The 22,043-nt window shown below is 42.8% G+C and overlaps 1 protein-coding gene across 1 annotated transcript in view; it reads left to right on the forward strand.

Moving 5' to 3' along the window:
* apip (APAF1 interacting protein) overlaps positions 1-22,043 on the forward strand; it is a 55,979-nt gene that overhangs the window by 22,511 nt on the left and 11,425 nt on the right. The window contains exons 2-3 of the mRNA XM_043706272.2: positions 3,802-3,902; positions 21,637-21,685. Of these exons, the coding sequence (XP_043562207.2) occupies positions 3,802-3,902; positions 21,637-21,685 (150 nt within the window). The remainder of the gene's footprint in view (positions 1-3,801; positions 3,903-21,636; positions 21,686-22,043) is intronic.

Consider the following 22,043-nt stretch of genomic DNA (forward strand, 5'->3'; position numbering starts at 1 on the left):
CTTCGGCCTAACAAGTCCACACTGACCCTCCGAAGAGCAACCCATCCAGACCCATTCCCCTACATTTTACCCCTGCACCCAATACTACGGCAATTTAGCATGGTCAATTCACCTAACCTGCACATCTTTGGACTGTGGGAGGAAACCGGAGCACCCGGAGGAAACCCACACAGACACGGGGAGGATGTGCAAACTCCACACAGACAGTTGGGAATTGAACCCGGGTCCCTTGCGCTGTGAGACAGCAGTGCTAACCACTGAGCCACCATGCCTCCTTTTGTTGGAGATGAGCTGATTGTCTTCTTTTCTGCAGTATTTGATTCCCACTCTCTACTCGCTCATAATACCAATTACAACTAATGGGTGCATTTTTATTTTATACGTGTGTACTCTTCAGTCGCTTTTGAAAGCAGACTGAGTACTACTTGGTTTGATTCATGATGTGCTTCCTTCCATGTACCGAACACTGGGCATGCTACATGAGTTCCATCGTACTCAGTTCATCTTCTGTTTCACACCATCAGAGAGATTAAAAGGGACTGATGAGTGGACTCACACAGGCCAGCTCCTGGATTACATGCCAAACATCAGCCAATTCAATCCAATCCGTGTCATATTAGGAAATGACTGAGGGCACTGGATACAGGAAAGGCCAGAGATACTGACACCATTTCACTAGTTAATACTGAAGACTTGACCTGAAGAACTAGACACACCCTTAGCCAAGCTGTTTCAGTACAGATACGATCCTGACATATGCATGGCAAAATTGAAAATTGATGAGTTCAAATTTGGGAAAGCTGTCTCATTGGCATCTCAAGTATGTTCTGTCCACAAGAGACACAAAAAACATGATCCAGACCATTACTGCCCCTCAGCTTACTTTTTCTAAATGAATTCATAGTATGTGGGCATTGATGGCTAGGCCAGTGTTTATTGTCCACTGTTAATTGCTCTTGAGAAGGTGTTGATGAACTCAGTCATCAGCAATGGAATGGACGGTGTCATCAAACATGCTGTCAAGTGGCACTGATCATCTGCTCACCAAAGACTGAGAGCTGAGATTCAGGGGTAAGGAAGGAATGACTGGAATTGACGTCAAAGCATCATCTGATCGGGTGTGGCATCAAGAAGTCCAATTAAAATTGAAGTCAATGGGAATCACTGGTTGAGGCCAGCATAAAGGCGCAATGGTTATGATTATTGAAGGTCAGTCATCTCGGCCCAAAGACATAATTGTAGAAATTCACAGAGTAATCATTCACAGGGCAACATGGGTTCAGTGGTTAGCACTGCTGCCTTACTGCACCAGCGACCTGGGTTCACTTCCACCCTCAAGCAACTGTCTGTGTGGATTTTGCACATTTTCTCCATGTCTGCGTGGGTTTCCTCCGAGTGCTGCGGTTTCCTCCCACAGTCCAAAGATGTGCAGATTAGGTGGATTGGCCATCCTAAATTGCCCATAGTGACCAGGGATATGCAGGTGAGGTAGAAATGCAGGGTTACAGGAATAGGTGGAGGGGTGTGGGGAGAGGCTTTCATCTGGGTGGGATGCTCTTCAGAGGGTCAGTGTGGACTCGACAGGTTGAACAGTTACTTCCACACTGTAGTGATTCTATGATTCTAGTGGTCCAGCCCTGCCCAACTCCAACTGCTTCGTCAATAACTTTTCTTCAGTCATAAAGTCAGAAGTGGGGTTGTTTGCTAATGAAGCAGTCCAGGCCAACGTGAGGCATTTTTATTCATTCAAAGGATGTGGGCATTGCTGACTAGGCCTGAATTTATTGCCAATCCTTGATTGCCCGGAGGGCATTATGCATAGGTCACATTGTTGTGAGTCTGGAATCATTTGTAAGTCATATATAGAGTCATAGAGTCATAGAGATATACAGCATGGAAACAGACCCTTCGGTCCAACCCGTCCATGCCAACCAGATATCCCAACCCAACCTAGTCCCACCTGCCAGCACCCGGCCCATATCCCTCCAAACCCTTCCTATTCATATACCCATCCAAATGCCTCTTAAATGTTGCAATTGTATCAGCCTCCACCACTTCCTCTGGCAGCTCATTCCATACACATACCACCCTCTGTGTGAAAAAGTTGCCCCTTAGGTCTCTTTTATATCTTTCCCCTCTCACCCTAAACCTATGCCCTCTAGTTCAGGACTCCCTGACCCCAGGGAAAAGACTTTGGCTATTTACCTTATCCATGCCCCTCATAATTTTGTAAACTTCTATAAGGTCACCTCTCAGACTCCGACGCTCCAGGGAAAACAGCCCCAGCCTGTTCAGCCTCTCCCTGTAGCTCAGATCCTCCAACCCTGGCAACATCCTTGTAAATCTTTTCTGAACCCTTTCAAGTTTCACAACATCTTTCCGATAGGAAGGAGACCAGAATTGCATGCAATATTCCAACAGTGGCCTAACCAATGTCCTGTACAGCTGCAACATGACCTCCCAACTCCTGTACTCAATACTCTGACCAATAAAGGAAAGCATACCAAACGCCTTCTTCACTATCCTATCTACTTGCGACTCCACTTTCAAGGAGCTATGAACCTGCACTCCAAGGTCTTTTTGTTCAGTAACACTCCCTAGGACCTTACCATTAAGTGTATAAGCCCTGCTAAGATTTGCTTTCCCAAAATGCAGTACCTCGCATTTATCGGATTTAAACTCCATCTGCCACGTCTCAGCCCATTGGCCCATCTGGTCCAGATCCTGTTGTAATTTGAGGTAACCCTCTTCGCTGTCCACTACACCTCCAATTTTGGTGTCATCTGCAAACATACTAACTGTGTACCTCTTATGCTCACATCCAAATCATTTATGTAAATGACACAAAGTAGAGGACCCAGCACCGATCCTTGTGGCACTCCACTGGTCACAGGCCTCCAGTCTGAAAAACAATCCTCCACCACCACCCTCTGTCTTCTACCTTTGAGCCAGTTCTGTATCCAAATGGCTAGTTCTCCCTGTATTCCATGAGATGTAACCTTGCTAATCAGTCTCCCATGGGGAGCCTTGTCGAATGCCTTACTGAAGTCCATATAGATCACATCTACTGCTCTGCCCTCATCAATCTTCTTTGTTACTTCTTCAAAAAACTCAATCAAGTTTGTGAGACATGATTTCCCACGCACAAAGCCATGTTGACTATCCCTAATCAGTCCTTATCAGGTAAGGATGGCAAATTACCTTTCCTAAATGACATAAGTAAACCAGTTGGGTTTTTCCAACAATTGGCAATGGTTTCAAATTCCATGATCTGCCATTGTGGGCAGCCTGGGTTCCTGGGTCTTTCGATTAATAGTCCAATGATAATGCCACTCGGGCATTGCCTCCCCTGAATAAATCTTTAAGCGTACTTCCAAAGACCAGGTTGTGTTGTTGTGTCCTGGGGCTGTTGAATCTCTGAACCTGTGTAAATTCTGTGTTACCTTCAAGAAATTCAACCCTCATGCTCTTTCTAATTGTAAATGTAAGTTTCTGGCACACTATGGCCATGATGGTAATAACTGTGCACTTAAAAATATTATTGAATGAGAAATATTACTGGGAACGGTGATAAAATGAAGAACTTGACACACATACTGGTCAGCATGGGTCAGTTGGACCGAGGGGTCTGTTTCCGTTTTGTACATCTCTATGGCTCTATGACATACCAATTTTACAGCACTCAAAAACACAAACATTTGCATCTTCCTTCAGCTGGGCTTCACCCACAAATTCTTGCGCACCAAATGGCTTTTCAAGTGATAACTCTGGAAGCTAACAGATCTTTACTTCTTCCTTTAGGGAAAAGAGCACCCAAGAAACCTGATTCCAGAACTCTGCAAGCAGTTCTATCATTTAGGCTGGGTAACCGGGACTGGTGGAGGCATCAGCCTGAAATATGGGTGAGTTTTAGGGAGGAACAATTGTGCAGGCACATTATGGAAGCCTCTGAGCATGTCATTGAAAAGACCTTTATGCAAAATATATCTCTCGAAGACAAATTCCATGCGATAAAGGAATACGGTTCTTGTGTTTCAATCTTGCTTCAAATGGTAACATTTCTGTATTATACATTTTCCATCTAAAATTTCAGTTCAAATATTATGAATGCAAACTGGGTTTCTGTTAACTCCCAAGAAAATAAAACGAGAAACTGCAGATGCTCGAGATCTGAAACAGAAACCGAAATTGCTGGAGAAACTCAGCTGGTCTGGCAGCTTCTATGGAGAGAAAGCAGAGTAACATTTCAACTCCAGTGACCTGCTTTAGAATATAAGAAACAAATTCTACGAAAAAAAAGCATTAAATTCTTTTGGGCTGATTTGAATTTTCTGACATATTCTTTAATTATGCATAGATTTGTAATAGATACTTCATGAGGCTTTAGCTAGAACAATATGACCTAGCAACAACAATCTTTTCTATGAATCAGAGAGGATAAGAAGCAATATGTATGACTTTCAATGATAAAACACATTAGCATTGCTCAAGGTCCTTGATCTTTTATTGATAAATTTGCTCGATATATAAGGTTATGAGTTTTAGATTAGATTAGATTCCCTACAGTGTGGAAAATTGCCCTTCGGCCCACAAATCCACACCGACCCTTCGAAGAGCGATCCACCCAGACCCATATTTACCCATGACTAATGCACCTAACATTATGGGCCATTTAGCATGGCCAGTTCACCTAACCAGCACATTTTTGGATTGTGGGAGGAAACCGGAGTACCCAGAAACCCACGCAGACACGGGGAGAACATGCAAACTCCACACAGACAGTCGCCTGAGGCTGGAATCGAACCTGGGTCCCTGGTGGTGCGAGGCAGCAGTGCTAACCATTGAGCCACCGTGCTGCCCCATCAGTTTAAATCTGTAAGTAGAAGGTCTTACAGCTATGAGCTTATACAGTATAAGCAAATATCAGATATCCTGACTGGTGATCCCGAGTGGGTCAATATCATGAGTTTGATATATTTTCCTAATCACCATCTAATTTCTACTCATAATTTTGCATTAAAGGAAACAACATCCAAAAGCAGTCAACAAAAAAACCAAAAGACCTGTAGATGCTGGAAATCCAAAACAAAATTAGAAATTGCAGAGCTCTGAGGAAGGCCTGCTGGACCTGAAATGACAACTCTGCTTTCTCTCCATAGATGCTGACAGACCTGCTGAGTTTCTCCAGCAATTTCAATTTTTGTCCTTAAAGCACTTGCAATGTTTAAATGAAACCAGGAAGAACTGCAGATGCTGTAAATCAGAAATCAAAAGATAAATTGCTGGAAATGCTCAGTAGGTCTGACAGCACTAGTGGAGGGAAATCAGAGTTAACGTTTCGGGTCGAGTGACCCCCTCCTCAGACTTGTGTTTAAACTCTTGACCTCTTTTCGTCTTCTCCCAGCATCGAGCACTATTCCAGCAGATGAGAAACAATAAAGTCTAGATTGATAAAACATTTCATCAAGCCCAGTACAAACAAATCCCTGTGTGATTCTTGAATCAAGTAAATCTAATGCTCATCTGTGAAACATTTTTTAATTAGTACATTTTCTGCTTTTCCCTGGGGAAAAAGAAGCTTCAAACAGTGAACTTAATCACAAATATCTCTTCCCAAATACTTAAATGCAGCATGATCCCATTGCATTAACCTATTGACAAATCACCTAATTCCTCTAGGAATTGTGTTCCATCTCCTCCAAGCATGACTGACCTCTGTCTCATCTGTGTTCTGTTTGTCAATGTACTTGGGCCCTCCTTTCTGTGTTTATTTCCAATATGTTGCTTGGACCTTATATTAACTCCAGGATCCTCATCACTTTCAAAGAAACGGGTAAGACGTTCTGAAAAATGTAGTAAACATCTATCGTTTGGAAGTACTCAAAATGGTGTGGGTTGAATCTTCTTCACATGTTGTTGTTCTACCAGAACTTTAGAATCTTAATGAATGATTTACACAGACAATAGCATACATAGAACATAGAACATAGAAGAATACAGCACAGTACAGGCCCTTTGGCCCTCGATGTCGCGCCGATCCAAGCCCACCTAACCTATACTAACCCACTATCCTCCATATACCTATCCAATGCCCGCTTAAATGCCCATAAAGAGGGAGAGTCCACCACTGCTACTGGCAGGGCATTCCATGAACTTACGACTCGCTGAGTGAAGAACCTACCCCTAACTTCAGTCCTATATCTACCCCCCCTTAATTTAAAGCTATGCCCCCTTGTAATACCCGACTCCATATGCGGGAAAAGGTTCACACTGTCAACCCTATCTAACCCCCTAATCATCTTGTACACCTCAATCAAGTCACCCCTAAACCTTCTTTTCTCTAATGAAAACAGCCCCAAGTGTCTCAGTCTTTCCTCATACGATCTTCCTTCCATACCAGGCAACATCCTGGTAAACCTCCTCTGCACCCGTTCCAGTGCCTCCACATCCTTCCTATAGTATGGCGACCAAAACTGCACACAATATTCCAGATGCGGCCGCACCAGAGTCTTATACAACTGCATCATGACCTCAGGACTCCGGAACTCAATTCCTCTACCAATAAAAGCCAGTACGCCATATGCCTTCCTCACCGCACTATTTACCTGGGTGGCAACTTTCAGAGATCTGTGTACATGGACACCAAGATCCCTCTGCTCATCCACACTACCAAGTATCCGACCATTAGCCCAGTACCCCATCTTTTTGTTATTCTTCCCAAAGTGAATCACCTCACACTTAGCTACATTGAATTCCATTTGCCACCTTTCTGCCCAGCTCTGCAGCTTCTCTATATCCTGCTGTAACCTGCCACATCCTTCCTCACTGTCAACAACTCCTCCGACTTTCGTATCATCCGCAAACTTGCTCACCCAACCTTCTAACCCCTCTTCCAGGTCATTTATAAAAATGACAAACAGCAATGGTCCCAAAACAGATCCTTGCGGAACACCGCTAGTGACGGCACTCCATGAAGAAACTTTGCCATCAACTACTACCCTCTGTCTTCTTCCATCCAGCCAATTCCTAATCCAAACAATACAATAACACTGCAATACATTATCTTGGGTTAAAGCTAGATTGAAATGTTCATACAGTAAATATTAAAGACATTTGAATTACAGTGCTGTCTTGGAGGCTCTATTGCAAAGTTTTTAATGATTGTAATTTGTTTATGGTGTCAGTCTCAACAATCTGGTTCATTGTCATGGCGTAACTGATAGAGATCCTAGCTTTCATGTTGCAAAGGCCGATATAGCTTGTTTGTACTCTGTTACTTATAGTTCAGAGATTAATTGAAAGGATTCATTGACAGAAAGGATTAGTGTAATTGTCAGTTTCCCAGGTATTCTTTGTAAAGCAATGCTGTGACATCGTTTGGGCTGGTTTGGATCATTGCATTCAGCTGCAGTGATGTTACAGTTTTTGAGCACCATCTAGTGTTTGTTTTGTTTCTGCCTCATCTGGTAAAATAGGTTTAAAAACGAATCATGTCATCAGGACTTGTAAAACACAGTGGACATATCCTCACATATCCTGATTTGTGATGCAGATTGAAGACAACAGCATGGGTTTATCTCCCATCCCAGCTGAGGTTGCCATGAAAGTCCCAGCTCCAGCATGGTGGCACAGTGGTTAGCATTGCTGCCTCACAGCGGCAGAGACCTGGGTTCAATTCCCGCCTCAGGCAACTGTCTGTGTGGAGTTTGCACATTCTCCCCGTGTCTGCGTGGGTTTTCTCCGGGTGCTCTGGTTTCCTCCCACAGTCCAAAAATGTGCAGGTTAGGTGAATTGGCCATACTAAATTGCCCGTAGTGTTAGGTGAAGGGGTAAATGTAGAGGAATGGGTCTGAGTGGTTTGCTCTTCGCAGGGTCGGTGTGGACTTATTGGGCCAAAGGGCCTGTTTCCACACTGTAAGTAATCTAAATCTAAATCCTCTCCTATCGCCTGAGGTGTGGTGATCCTCAGGTTAAACAATCACCATTTCTTATGGTCCTGTAGGATTATGGCAACCTCACCTTTACCTTTACATCTCAACAAATTAAATAAGTTAACTGTCAAAACATATTGGAGGAAACTATCAAAGATAGTCGAAGACAAATCAAGGCAAATTTTTAATTGTATGACTTTTTAAATGTTCATTCATAGCATGTGGGCCTCATTGGCAACGCTTGTATTTCTTGTCCTTTCTTAATTTTCCTCACTGTTTTCTTGAAGTACTGCCGTCCTTGACATGTGGGTACATGAACGAGTGCAGTTAGGAGGAGAAAGGATATTGACATAGTGACACTGAAGGAACAACAATATAGTATCAAGTCAGGATGGTGAGTGGCTTGGAGGGGAACCTGTAGGTTGTGGGTGCTCCGATGTACCTGCTGCCCAGGTCTTGCTAGTTGTTAGAGGTTGCAGGTTTGGAAGGAAGTGTCAAAGAAGGCTAGGCAATTTACTGCAATACATCTCGAGATGCACAGTGATACACTGTGTGTCGGTGGTGGAGCGAGCAGATGTTTATGGACGAGATACCGAGTGCATGGGTGCTTTGTCCTTGATTGAACTTTCTCAATGTTATTGAAGCTGAACCCATCTAAGCAAATGGAGAGCGTTTCATCACAATCTTGTTCCTCATGATTGGTGGACAGACATCAGGGACTCGGGTGGTAACTTATATGCTGTACTGTAGCCACAGTATTTCTGTGGCTGGTGTATTTATGTTTTGATGAAGGGTTACATCCGAAACGTTGATTTCTCCACCTCCTGATGCTGCCTGACTTGCTGTGTTCTCCCAGCCTCCTGCTTGTCTACCTTGGATTCCAGCATCTGCAGTTTTGTTTTGTCTCAAACCTTGGTTAGTGGTAACCCGAGGATGTATATTATAGGGGATTCAGCAGTAGTAATGACATTGACCATCAAGAGAAGATTATTTGTTTCTGGAAACATACTGACAGATCAGAAAATTATAAACGTAACACCTCTAATCAAAAAGGAGATGGGGACTGCAAGCAGGAAACTATGGGAAAGCTAGACTGACCTTTGTAATGGGAAAATTGACAGAAACTGTTCAGGAGGTAATAGCAGGACAGTATGAAAATTATAATACAATCAGGCAGAGTCAGTGTGGCTTTTGTGAAAGAAACATTGTGTTTGACTTAAGTTATTCGAGCTTTTTGAAGGAGTAACAAGCAAGGTAGATAAAGGGGAATCTATGAATGTAATGCAGTTGGATTTCTGAAAAGTATTTGACAAGGTGCCATATCAAAGTTTAGTCCAAAAAATAAGAGCTCATGGTGTAGAGGGTACATATTAACATACTCAGAGTATTGGTTAGCTAACAAGGAGAAAATAATGGGTTATTTTTGAGTTCATAAGCTATTGCTACAGGATCAATGCTGGGTCCTCAATATTTACAATCTGTATTAATAACTTGGATGAAGATACCAAATGTATAATCACTGAATGTATTGATGACACAAGGATAGGTATGAGAGTAAGTTGTCAAGAGGACTTAAAGAATCTGCAGAGGCATTTAGATAGGTTAAGGGAGTGGGTGAAAATACGGCAGATGGAGTAGAATGTTGAAAATTGTGAACTTGTCAACTTTAGGAAGAACAACAGCAAAGGAGTATGTTTTTTTGAATGGATCTGGGTGACCTGGTAGATGAATCACAAAAGTTGGTGTGCATGTGTTAGAAAGGATTCTGAGGGATAGGATTTATGACCATCTGGAAGAGCATGGCTTGATTAAATGAAGTCAGCACGGCTTTGTGAGGGGCAGGTCATGCCTCACAAACCTTATTGAGTTCTTTGAGGATGTTACTAGACAAGTTGATGAGGGTCGAGCGGTGGATGTGTTGTATACGGACTTCAGCAAGGCATTTGATAAGGTTTCCCATGGTAGGCTTGTTTAGAAGGTCAGGAGGAATGAGATACAGGGAAATTTAGCTGTCTGGATACAGAATTGGCTGGTCGGCAGAAGACAGCGAGTGGTAGTGGAAGGAAAGTATTCTGCCTGGAAGTCAGTGGTGTGTGGTGTTCCACAGGGCTCTGTCCTTGGGCCTCTACTCTTTGTAATTTTTATTAATGACTTGGATGAGGGGATTGAAGGATGGGTCAGCAAGTTTGCAGACGACACAAAGGTTGGAGGTGTCGTTGACAGTATAGAGGACTGCTGTAGGCTGCAGCGTGACATTGACAGGATGCAGAGATGGGCTGAGAGGTGACAGATGGAGTTCAACCTGGATAAATGCGAAGTGATGCATTTGGAAGGTTGAACTTGAAAGCTGAGTACAGGATTAAAGACAGGATTCTTGGCAGTGTGGAGGAACAGAGGGATCTTGGTGTGCAGGTACATAGATCCCTTAAAATGGCCACCCAAGGGGACAGGGTTGTTAAGAAAGCATATGGTGTTTCATTAACAGGGGGATTGAGTTTAAGAGCCGTGAGATCTTGTTGCAGCTCTATAAAACTTTGGTTAGACCGCACTTGGAATACTGCATCCAGTTCTAGTCGCCCTATTATAGGAAAGATGTGGATGCTTTGGAGAGGGTTCAGAGGAGGTTTACCAGGATGCTGCCTGGAATGGAGGGCTTATCTTACGAAGAGAGGTTGACTGAGCTCGGACTCTTTTCATTGGAAAAAAGAAGGAAGAGAGGGGACCTAATTGAGGTTTACAAGATAATGAGAGGCATAGATAGAGTTGATAGCCAGAGACTATTTCCCAGGGCAGAAATTATTAACACGAGGGGTCATAGTTTTAAGCTGTTTGGCGGAAAGTATAGAGGGGATATCAGAGGTGGGTTCTTTATGCAGAGAGTTGTGAGAGCATGGAATGCGTTGCCAGCAGCAGTTGTGGAAGTGAGGTCATTGGGGACATTTAAGAGACTGCTGGACATGCATATGGTCACAGAAATTTGAGGGTTCGTACATGAGGATCAATGGTCGGCACAACATCGTGGGCTGAAGGGCCTGTTCTGTGCTGTACTGTTCTGTGTGTCCTGACTGATCATTATCTGATAAGGTGTGATTGAACCTGCATAGTATACAATCAGCAATTAACATCCATGTTTCTGACTTTACCTTGGAAGTAACCAGCTGCAAATAGTTGTTCCCAGGGCACTACCTAGAGGAACTTTGCAGGGGTGGGGTGTGGAGCAGAGCCTCGAAAAGCCACAGCTATCTTCCTTTGTGCTCAGTTCGACTCCGAGCTGTGGAGACATTCCACTCGCTACGCCCTGATACCCAATGTCTTCAGTTTTGCCCAGTTTCCTTGATCTCACACAAAGTGAAATGCTGCTTTGATGTCAAAAATACTCACTCTCATCCTCTTCTGTGGGATTCGGCTCTTTTATCCATGTTTGGACCAAGGCTGTAATAAGATAAGGAGCTGAGTGGCCCTGGCAGAACCCATTTGAGTACAGTGAGCAGGTTACCGCTGTGTGCTGCTTGCACACAGGAAATGACCCCTTTCATTTCGTGGGTGATCAAGTGGATGCTGATGGTATTCAGCTTGAACATGTTTCTATTTTTTTATGAATACGACATAACTGAGCAACTATCCACATTATCAGGTAGCTGCCAGGTTGGAAGAACAAAACCTCCTTAACATTTACATGGAACTGTGTTGTCATATTCCATACTATAAATCCAACATCTCATTCAGTCTCCAGCCTCTAATTCAGAATATTCGATGACCTAGACTTTGCAATATTAAAACCAGTGATTCAGTCAGTGCTTACCATTGTGAAGGAGTCAACTTGATAGCAAGCTCCAGTCTGGCATTAAATCCTAACTAACTATGAGTTGCACTGTTCCTTCAAGTTTCCCTATAGTGGTATCCTGCCAAGTGACTGAACATTAAAGTACATAAAGTCATCGAGTCATACAGCCTGGAAACAGACATTTCAGTCCAACTAGTCTATGCCAACCATGTTCCAAAACTAAACTAGTCCCACGTGCCTGCATTTGGCCCATACCCCTCCAAATCTTTCCTATTCTAATGTACTTAATGTATCTTATTGTCTTCTAAATGTTGTAACTGTACCTGCATCCACCACTTCCTCTGTCATTCTTGTCACACAGGAACAAATCTCTATGTAAAACTGTTGCCCATCGTGCCCTTTTTAAAACTTTCTCCTCTCACCTTAATAATATGGCCTTTGAACTCCCTCATCTTAGGGAAAAGACTCTTGCTATTCAGCTTATCTGTGTCCTTCATGATTTTGTAGGCTTCTTTAAGGTCACCCCTTAACCTCCTACGCTGCAGTCAAAAAGTCTCACCGACTTTTGTAAATCAAACCCCTCATTCCTGGAAACATCCAGGTAAATCGTCTGGCTTCGAAGAACGTGCAGGGAGATAGAAACTTGTGTTCGACCTGTCGACCACCAAATATTCATGCTTAAGTTACTGCTAGACAGATAAGAGTCCAAGATTTGCACACTACTGAACCGTGACTGCAAATTTTGACTCTGTTCTGCTCAGTTTTTTTGAGTGACAGGTGATGTTTTCCTTCCAAAGTGTTCAACATGACACACACCCTTCAGGTGGTAGTTCTGTCAGGATGCCATCTTGATGATGGCTTTGGGGTGAATCCTTTGGAAGTTTGCGGATAGATTGCAATATTAGTCAGAATGTAATGCTGTCATATTGCCAGTGCTGCCAGCACTGGAGCATAATCCAATGCTTCCTTAAGAATACTGAGAGGCTGTAGTTCAGGGCAGTTTCATTGTGGCCATGGAGCTGTTAATAGTTTGTTACGAACGCTATTCGTGAGACACATAAAGGGTATTAGGATTGGACAAAAAAAGAGAAATCCCCAGTCCTTGATTTTTAAAACAGTCCTTTTGACATTTCAGTCCACAATCAAAACTACCGAATTTTTTTAAAATGGTCTTTACAATATTATTAAAAAGATTGCGTGGTTTCAAGATTCTAAAAGGAACTACACCAATAGATCTTGCTGTAAACGTAAAGGCATAGATTTTGCTGGCAGTGCCAAAGAGGTTATGGGGTGGCACGGTGGCTCGGTGGTTAACACTGCTGCCTCACAGCACCAAGGACCTGTGTTCGATCCTACCCTCGGGTGACTGTCTGTCTGTGTGGAGTTTGCACATTCTCCTCGTGTCTGCTTGGGTTTTGTCTGAGTGTTTCAGTTTCTTCCCCCAGTTCAAAGATATGCAGGTTAGGTGAATTGGCCATGCTCAATAACTCATAGTGTCCAAGGACATGCAGGCTAGGTGAGTTAGACATGGGAAATACAGGGTTAGATGCTCTTTGGAGGGGTGGTATGGACTTGATGGGCAAAATGGTCTGCTTCCAGAGTGTAGGGATTCTATGATTTTGTGATCAGTAGCGTGCAGTTTATTAGACTGACAATTGCCCACAAAATGTCTGACACATTTCGCTAACACTACGTACAACCGAGCGCCCCTGAACTATCCTTTTCTATTATGTGTCCTAGTTAAGTAGCAATTGCTGCAACTTCACATACTTTTCAGTGATTCCAACGCTGAGTCTCAGTGATATACTGTTATAGCATGATGAATACCTAATAAATACAAAGAATATAAGGAGCAGGGATCCCAAAAGGCAGCTGTTGTGATAGCAAGGCAAATCAGATCAACCTCACTACCTCTGGGACTCTCAAAATTGCTCATTTGTTCCTAACCGGATTTTACAAACTGATCTTTGACAGCAAGTTTATAACTTGAAGAAAAGTCAACAATTTATACATTTATTTATTATTTATTAATAATAATGTAACTTTAGGAGAATACAGATAGACAACAAGGCAATCCTAATTCATATTTACTGTCTAAATCCAATCTTCTTTGATTACAATATCCCACTCTTGCACTCTGTCACAGCCAGACACAGTTATGGAATAAAGTAGAAAGAATAAAAGAGTATTAAGTTGCCAGTTTGGCAACTGTTTCAGTGATGAATATCATGTCTTCATGAAATCAGTAGTTTTCCATACAGGCAAAAACGGAAATGGCTGACAAAACTCTGCAGGTCTGGCAGCATTTTGGATCCAGTGACTCTTCATCAGAACTGATAGCAGCTAGGAAAAGATGGTATTGATGCTGAAAACAAGATTGGGAAAGGTGAGCAGTTAAATGGAAACAGAGCCCAAAGGGAGAGAGATATGAAAGGGGTAGGCAGATCAGGGGATTATTGAAGAGCCAGGGACAGAAGAGAAGTCAGAGTCCTACAGCATAAAGACAAGCCCTTTGTCCCAAACTGGTCCATGCTGACCAAATTGTCAATCCATGCTAACCCCATTTACCCTTCCCTATCCATGTATTTGTCTAAATGTCTTTTAAATGTTGTTAATGTACCCACCTCAACCACTTCCACTGGCACCGCATTCCATATGCATACCTCCCTCTGTAAAAAAGTTGCCCTTCAGATTCCCTGAAAATACTTAAAAAGTGATGACAGCAGAGTCTAGGAGAGAACGTGTAGGTTGTGCCGAATGTAACCCGTGATAGAACCAGGGTGTAGGTTTAAAAAAAAACAGAATCTGGACAGAATCTAAAGGCTGTGAAGTTATAGAACTCCATGTTGAGTTCTAGAGGATGCAAGGTCCCCAAAGAGAAAATAAGATTCTGTTTTTGAGCTTGTGCAGAGGCTCACTGGAACACGGCACGGTGGCACAGTGGTTAGCACTGCTGCCTCACAGCACCAGAGACCCGAGTTCAATTCCCACCTCAGGCAACTGTCTGTGTGGAGTTTGCACATTCTCCCCGTGTCTGCGTGGGTTTCCTCCGGGTGCTCCGGTTTCCTCCCACAGTCCAAAAAATGTGCAGGTTAGGTGAATTGGCCATGCTAAATTGCCCGTAGTGTTAGGTGAAGGGGTAAATGTAGGGGAGTGGGTCTGGGTGGGTTGCTCTTCGGAGGGTCGGTGTGGGCTTGTTGGCCTGAAGGGCCTGTTTCCACACTATCAGTAATCTAAATCTAAACACTGGAGCAGGCCCAACACAGAAATGTTGGTGTGGGAATACAGTGGTGTGTTGAAGTAGCAGGCACTTTTGTCATTTTTGTGGACAGAATGTCTAAGCTTCATTTCCCTAGTGTAGAGGAGTCTACACTGTGAGCAGCGAATGCAATAGACTAGATTGAGTGAAATACAAGTAAATCACTGTTTCACCCGGAAAGTATGTTTAGGCCCTTGGATACTGAGGAGGGAGGAAGTAAACGGCAAGTGTTTCACCTTCTGCGGTTACAGGGGAAGGTGGCATGGAGAGGAGTAGGGCATGAAGAAGGAGTGGACCAGGGTTCCAGAGGGAACAATCCTTGCAGAAAGCTGACAAAGGAAGGGAGGGAAATATTTGTCTGTTGGTAGCATACCCCTGGAGGTGTCAAAAATGGCTGTTAATGATCCTTTGGATGCAGAGGGTGGTGGGATGGTAGGTGAGGACCAGATGAGGACCCTATCGCTCTTGTGGGAGGGAAAGAAAGAGGTGAGGGTAGAACTGTGAGAGATGGGTCAGACATGGATGAGGGCCCTGTCAGAGACAGTGCTGGGGAATCCTCGATTGAAGAAAAAAAGGTGGACATTTCGGAGGCCCTCTTGTTGAACTGATGTAATAGAGACAGGGAAAATAAGAGAATGGAATGGAGTCTTTCCAGGAAGAAGGATTGGAGGATGTATAGTGAAGGTAACTGTGGGAGCCGGTGGATATTGATGGCTAGTCTTTCCTCAGAAATGGAACAGAGATGTCAAGGAAGGAAAGGGAGGAGTCAGAGATGGGCATGGTGAAGGTGAGAGCGGAGTGGAGATTCAGAGCAAAAGTGATGAATTTTTCCAATTCTGAACAAGAGAGGGAAACAGCACCAATGATTCATCAGTGTACCAGAGAAAGAATTGTGGGTGGGAGCCCGTGTAGGACTGCAATAAAGAATGTTCCACATACCCCACATAAAGACAGTTGTGACTGGGGTGGGGCCCATGTGGGTATCCATGGCCATCCCTTTGACCTGATGAAAGCAAGAGGAAGTAAAGGAAAAGTTGTTGAAAGTGAGGACGAGCTTGGCCAGGCGGAGGAGGGTGGTGGTGGTGGTGGAGGATAACGAGTTTTCAGGCCTTTTTTCCAGCAGGAAGTGGAGAGTCCTGAGACCATCCTGATGGGGAATGGAGATGTAAGGGGATAGCACGTCCATGGTAAACAGGACTTGGCTGGAGCGCGTGAACGGGAACTTTTGAAACTGATGTAAAGTGTCAGAAGAATTGTGCATGTAAATGGGAAGGGACTGGACAATGGGAGCAAAAAATAGAGTTGAGGTATGAAAAAGTATGCTCAGTGGGTTAGAAACAGACAAGAAACAAAGAGTATATCGAGGTTGAAAGAAATAAGTTCCATGGGGCAAGAACAATTCCGTGGGGCAGGGATTGATGCGTAAGACTGTAAATTGCTTGAATTCCAAAATCACTGGTCAATGCAAACAGTTTCTGCAGTCCTCTGAAGACTTTTCCTTATTTCTTATACTGGAGTTCTTTTACCAGGACTTGCACCAAGTTGACAACTGGAGAACTAACCAGAGAGAGCAAAGCCAAAAACCCAGTCCTGCAGCTTTGAAAGCAACATTGCCTCCTGCTCAAAACTCAGTCTAAACCAGTTCATCCTTTGGTTTCTCTCTTTTTTTTTAAACACTCTCTGCAATTGGTCAGCACCAGTCTTCCCTTGATTGGCCAGTGCAACATCCAAACAGCTACCAGTCCCTGAGCAAAGCAGCATCACAGAGTCTAATTGTCCACTGTGTCCTTAGAGCAGTCATTAAACTGCATTACCTTTCCAAGCCAGTTCCCAACAGCAAACATCAGTCTTGTATTCTCCATTTTTAAAAATAATAACATATGATTCTCTACTGCAACTCACAGTTCCAAACCAAAAATGAGGAAAAAAAGCGAAAAAGAATGATGGGCAGAACACAGCTGTGTAAAAACATTTAAATTAAGTTTTCTTTTTTTCTAAAAAGTGTTTCATGAACACTAAAATATTTATGAATGGACATATTAAAATTATTAATCGCATCATGTAACATGATGCATATTTAGATGGTATGGAGAATAATGGCTCCCTGAAAGAGCGACCCAGTTATTCTCATTTCGCTGTTCCTTTTCCTTGGACTTGCAATTTTTTACCAATTTGAGCACTGATCTAATTTTCTTTAGTAAATTATTGCTGAACCTGCTTTCATTGTGCTTCCACATCAAAATGTAATAATTTGCTATGTAAGAATAATTCTTCTCTTCTCACGCTTCTGTTTTGCTAATTGTATTAAATCTGTTCAGTTTCTTCTTATTTATCTGTTTGGAACCTCATAATTTTGAACTCCACCATCAAATCTCCCCTTAATCTTCCCTACTCTATGATAAAAAGCTCAGTTTGCCAATTCTATCTCTGTGACTGAACTCTTTCATCTCTAGTACCTAGTAGATTACTTCTGCACCTTCCAACTTCTTAACCATTTCCCTAAAATGTGGTGCATAGAGCTGGGCCCAGTACTCTAGCCAAGGGATTCTAATATCTGATTTACAAAAGCTTACTGTACTCTGTTCCATCAGTACTATACAGTCAAGGAATTGAGATGTGCACATTCTCATTGTGCTTGTCCAGATGAAGAGGATTGATACAGTCACAACTGTGGTGTTATGGAGAATGGGCAGTCACTTGGAGGTGTCTATCTGCTCTACATTGTACTGGCTAATGAACCAGATAAGAGCTTTTCATACATTTTGCCCAATAATATCACCACTGGTTGTAAAACCTGGCACTAATTGTTAAGCTTGGAAGCTTAGAATTTTCTGTGTCACAAATTCAGTTCTGTGGTTCAAGTCAGAAGCATAAAGCCTCCAGATAAAGGGTTTGGGAAAGTTGACATTTTACTAATGACATGCAGTTGCATTTCAAGGACCACACATTGAAAGGAGAATTTTTTTTATTAATTCATGGGATGTGGGCATTGCTGGCTGGGTGAGTGTTTATTGCTCATCCTAGTTGCCCTTGAGAAGGCGGCGCTGAGCTGCCTTAGAGTCAAAGAATTATACAGCAGAGAAACAAGCCCTTTGGTCCAACTTGTCCATGCCAATCAGATATCCTAAATTAATCTAGTCCCATTTGCCAACACGTGGCCCGTATCTCTCTAAACCCTTCCTGTTCGCATACCCATCCAGATGCCTGCCACATGTTTTAATTTTACCAGTCTCCACCACTTCCTCTGACAGCTCATTCTTACACACACCACCCTCTGTGTGAAAAACCTCTGTAAGGTCACCCCTCAGCCTCTTGCATTCCAGGGAAAACAGCCCCAGCCTATTCAGCCTCTCCCTATAGCTCATACCCTCCAACCGTGGCAACATCCTTGTAAATCTTTTCTGAGCCCTTTCAAATTTCACAACATCCTCCGTTTATGTAAATGGCTTGGATGTGAACACTGGAGGACTGATTAGTAAGTTTTCAGGTGACACCACAATTGGAGGTATAGTGGCCAGTGAAGAAGGTTACCTCAGAGTACAATAGGATCTTGATCAGATGGACTAATGGGCTGAGGAGTGGCAGATGGAGTTTAATTTAGATAAATGTGAGGTGCTGCATTTTGGGAAAGCAAATTTTAGCAGGACTTATACACTTAATGGTAAGGTCCTAGGGAGTGTTGCTGAACAAAGAGATCTTGGAGTGCAGGTTCATAGCTCCTTGAAAGTGGAGTCTCAGGTAGGCAGGACACTGAAGAAGGTGTTTGGTATGCTTGTCTAAATGCAGCATCTCACATTTATCTAAATTAAACTCTATCTGCCACTCTTCCACCCATTGGGCCATCTGATCAAGATCCCGTTGTACTCCGAGGTAACCTTCTCCACTGTCCACTACACCTCCAATTGTGGTGTTTCTGCCTTTTTGAACCATTGCAGTCTGTTTGGGGTAGGTGGACCCACAATTTTGTTAGCAAGGGAATGCCACAGTTCTGAAGAGCCTTCGTAAATTTCTGCACTACATCTTGTAGATCATATGCACTGCTGCGACTGAGCGTTGGTGGTGGAGGGAATAAATGTTTGTGGATCTGGTGCCAATCAAACCGGCTATTTTGTTTTGGGTGGTGTCAAGCTTCTTGAGTATTTTTGGAGCTGCCTCCATCCAGGCAAGAAGGTAGTATTCCATCACAATCCTGACTTGTGCATGGTAGATGGTGGAGAGGCTTTTGAGAGTTAAGAGGTGAATTACTCATGGCTGGATTCTTAGCGTCTGACCTGCTCTAGTAGCCACTCTATTCGTATGACTGATCCAGTTCAATTTCTAGTTAATGGCAACCTCCAGGACATAGACAGTGGGAGATTCAGCAATGATAGTGCCATTGAATTTTAAGGAGCAATGGTTAGATTATGTCTATTTGGAGTTAGTGATTTCCTGGCAGTTGTGTGGCACCACTTGCCACTTGTCAGCTCAGACCTGGATTTATCCAGGTTGTTGTGCATTTAGTCATGAACTGCTTCAGTGACTGATGAGTCACAAGAAGTGCTGAACATTGTCCAATCATCAGCAAGCATTTGGCCTTATGATGGAGGGAAGGTCATTGATGCAGCAATTCAAGATGGTTGGCTGCTAAGGGATCTATTGTTCCTTACTTTATAGACATAGCCCAAGGACTGCTACAGTTTGGTGAAGATTATCCCATGAGATAATAGTTAAGCACCTGTAAATCCAGATAAAATTATAATTTGATTTAGAGGTTACAGTGTTGTGAGGGGTCTAGGTAGAGTGAACAAGAATGTCCTATTTCACACAGTAGAGAGCTGAGTAACCTGGGACATAGATTTAAAATGATTGGCTGAAATAACAAAGAAGAGTTCAAGGAATTATTTATTTTTCATCCAGGGTGTGCTAGAGGTCTGGAATTCACTGTCTGAAAGGTGAGTAGAGACACAAACTCTCAACCCATTTAAAAGTTGTCTAAAAATGCATTGGAAGCACAGTATTCTCCGGTATGTAGGACGAAGTGCTGTCCAATGGGATGAGACTGGGTGGCTTTTCTCTTGGTTAGTGTTGAAATGATGGACAGAATGTCCTCCATCAGTGTCATAGATCGTTGTACATTTTCTAGATATTACAAATATAAGAGAAGGATGAATGTTCAGGGCACAGGGGAGAGCCAGTAAGGAGCAGAATGGGAATTACCCTTTGGGAGGGTCAGCATTGAGATGATGAATCAATGGCCTTTCTTGGGTGATGTAATGGTTCTATGGTTCCTCCAAACTGACGGCATTCTTGAGGTGCAGGATATATCTCTCTGTGATGCAAACAGTGCTGAAGGCTATTATAAAACTTGTTAATATTTATGGTATCTATCTTATCTGTAGGTACTGGGCCCTTTGCAATATGTGACAATAACTGCATTCTGGCATAAAGAAAGTTAAAGGAAGTTGTTATCTCCCTAATTGTGAATATTCAAATTAGTTAGTACTTTAGAAGTCTGGTATTTGTGTTGGATGCTGCCTGAACTGCTCTGCTCTTCTAGCACCACTAATCCAGAATCTGGTTTCCAGCATCTGCAGCCATTGTTTTTACCTGGTATTTATGTACCTAGTTCATTATAAATAGCTAATTACACTATTGAGCAATATATTTATTTAAAAAGCTTCTCATAAATTTAATTAAACATTTATCCATTTAAATGTCATTACACTGTTACTCATTAAACTTCTCTCCTTTAGTTTTTGTTGAACTGATATAAAACCAACTTTGCTGATGAGGGTGAGATTAAGTCAGAAAATATTTTTAGCAAATAGCAGTAGGGATGATGATGAGCACAATGGCCTACTACCCGGTGAGTTCAGTGCAAGGATCCTCCAGTTATTGCTTGGAATAAGGGAGGCCTGAATTTCAAACAGTCTCCCAAGGGATGCTGCATGGTCCTACTGCCCATCTAGCTCACTGGATGACTCAACTCACTGTGACTGATATGAAATATATCATCCACCTAATCCCCCTAGAGAAGGGTGCAACATCTGTTTTGGGGGAAAAGGTTACTTAAAACAGATTTATCTCATGATTACCCCATCACTGTTTCTGGAATTTTGCACTGCACAAATTAGTACCACATTCGACAGAACATTGGCCACCCTTCCCCATGCTTCTTTGGCTAGAGAGTACTTTGTAAAGTTATGCTGGAATAATAAAATCATGAGGGGCATGGATAGAGTAAATAGACAAGTCTTTTCCCTGGGTTAGGGGAGTCCAGCACTAGAGAGTATAGGTTTAGGGTGACTGGAAAGATATAAAAGAGACCTAAGGGGCAACGTTTTCACGCAGAGGGTGGTGCGTGTATGGAATGAGCTGCCAGAGGAAGTGGTAGAGGCTGGTACAATTACAGCATTTAAAAGGCATCTGGATGGGTATATGAATAGGAAGGGTTTAGAGGGATGTGGGCCAAATGCTGGCAAATGGGGCTTGATTAATTTAGGGTTTCTGGTCAGAGTGGACAAGTTGGACCAAAGAGTCTGTTTCCGTGCTGCACGTCTCTATGACTCTAAGTAAGACAATAAAGATCTTTAATTCTGTCTCTGTTAAACACTGTTTTATCAATTCTATCTGAGTGCCTGTTTTGTTGAAGCCTAAAACCAATTTAATGTTTTCTTTTTCAGGGATGAAATCTATATTGCTCCATCAGGTGTTCAGAAGGAGAGGATCCAGGTGTGTGAGTGATTAATTTATTCTGGTCAAGAGAAAGCAAAAAGGATTTTCATTTATCCTGCACCTTCTATGATTTCAAGATCTCCAAGTGTGCTTTGCATTTAGTAAAATTCTTTTGCAATGTCACAGTTGTAATCTAGGAAATGCAGTGCCCAACTTTCACACAGCAGATCCCACAAACAGCAAGGGGATAATTCTAGATCAGGATTTTGTGAAAGGAATTCTAATGCAAGGTCGTTGACTGAAACATAAACATTATCTCTCTCTCCAGAGATGCTGTCTCAATAGCTGAGTACTTTCAGCATTTTGGATTTTATTTCATGTTTTATTTATATTGGCTGATGGGATAAATATTGCC

Source organism: Chiloscyllium plagiosum, unplaced genomic scaffold (assembly GCF_037043375.1).
Source record: "Chiloscyllium plagiosum isolate Xiang-an unplaced genomic scaffold, Cpla_swu_hap1 HiC_scaffold_18, whole genome shotgun sequence".
Classification (NCBI taxonomy): domain Eukaryota; kingdom Metazoa; phylum Chordata; class Chondrichthyes; order Orectolobiformes; family Hemiscylliidae; genus Chiloscyllium; species Chiloscyllium plagiosum.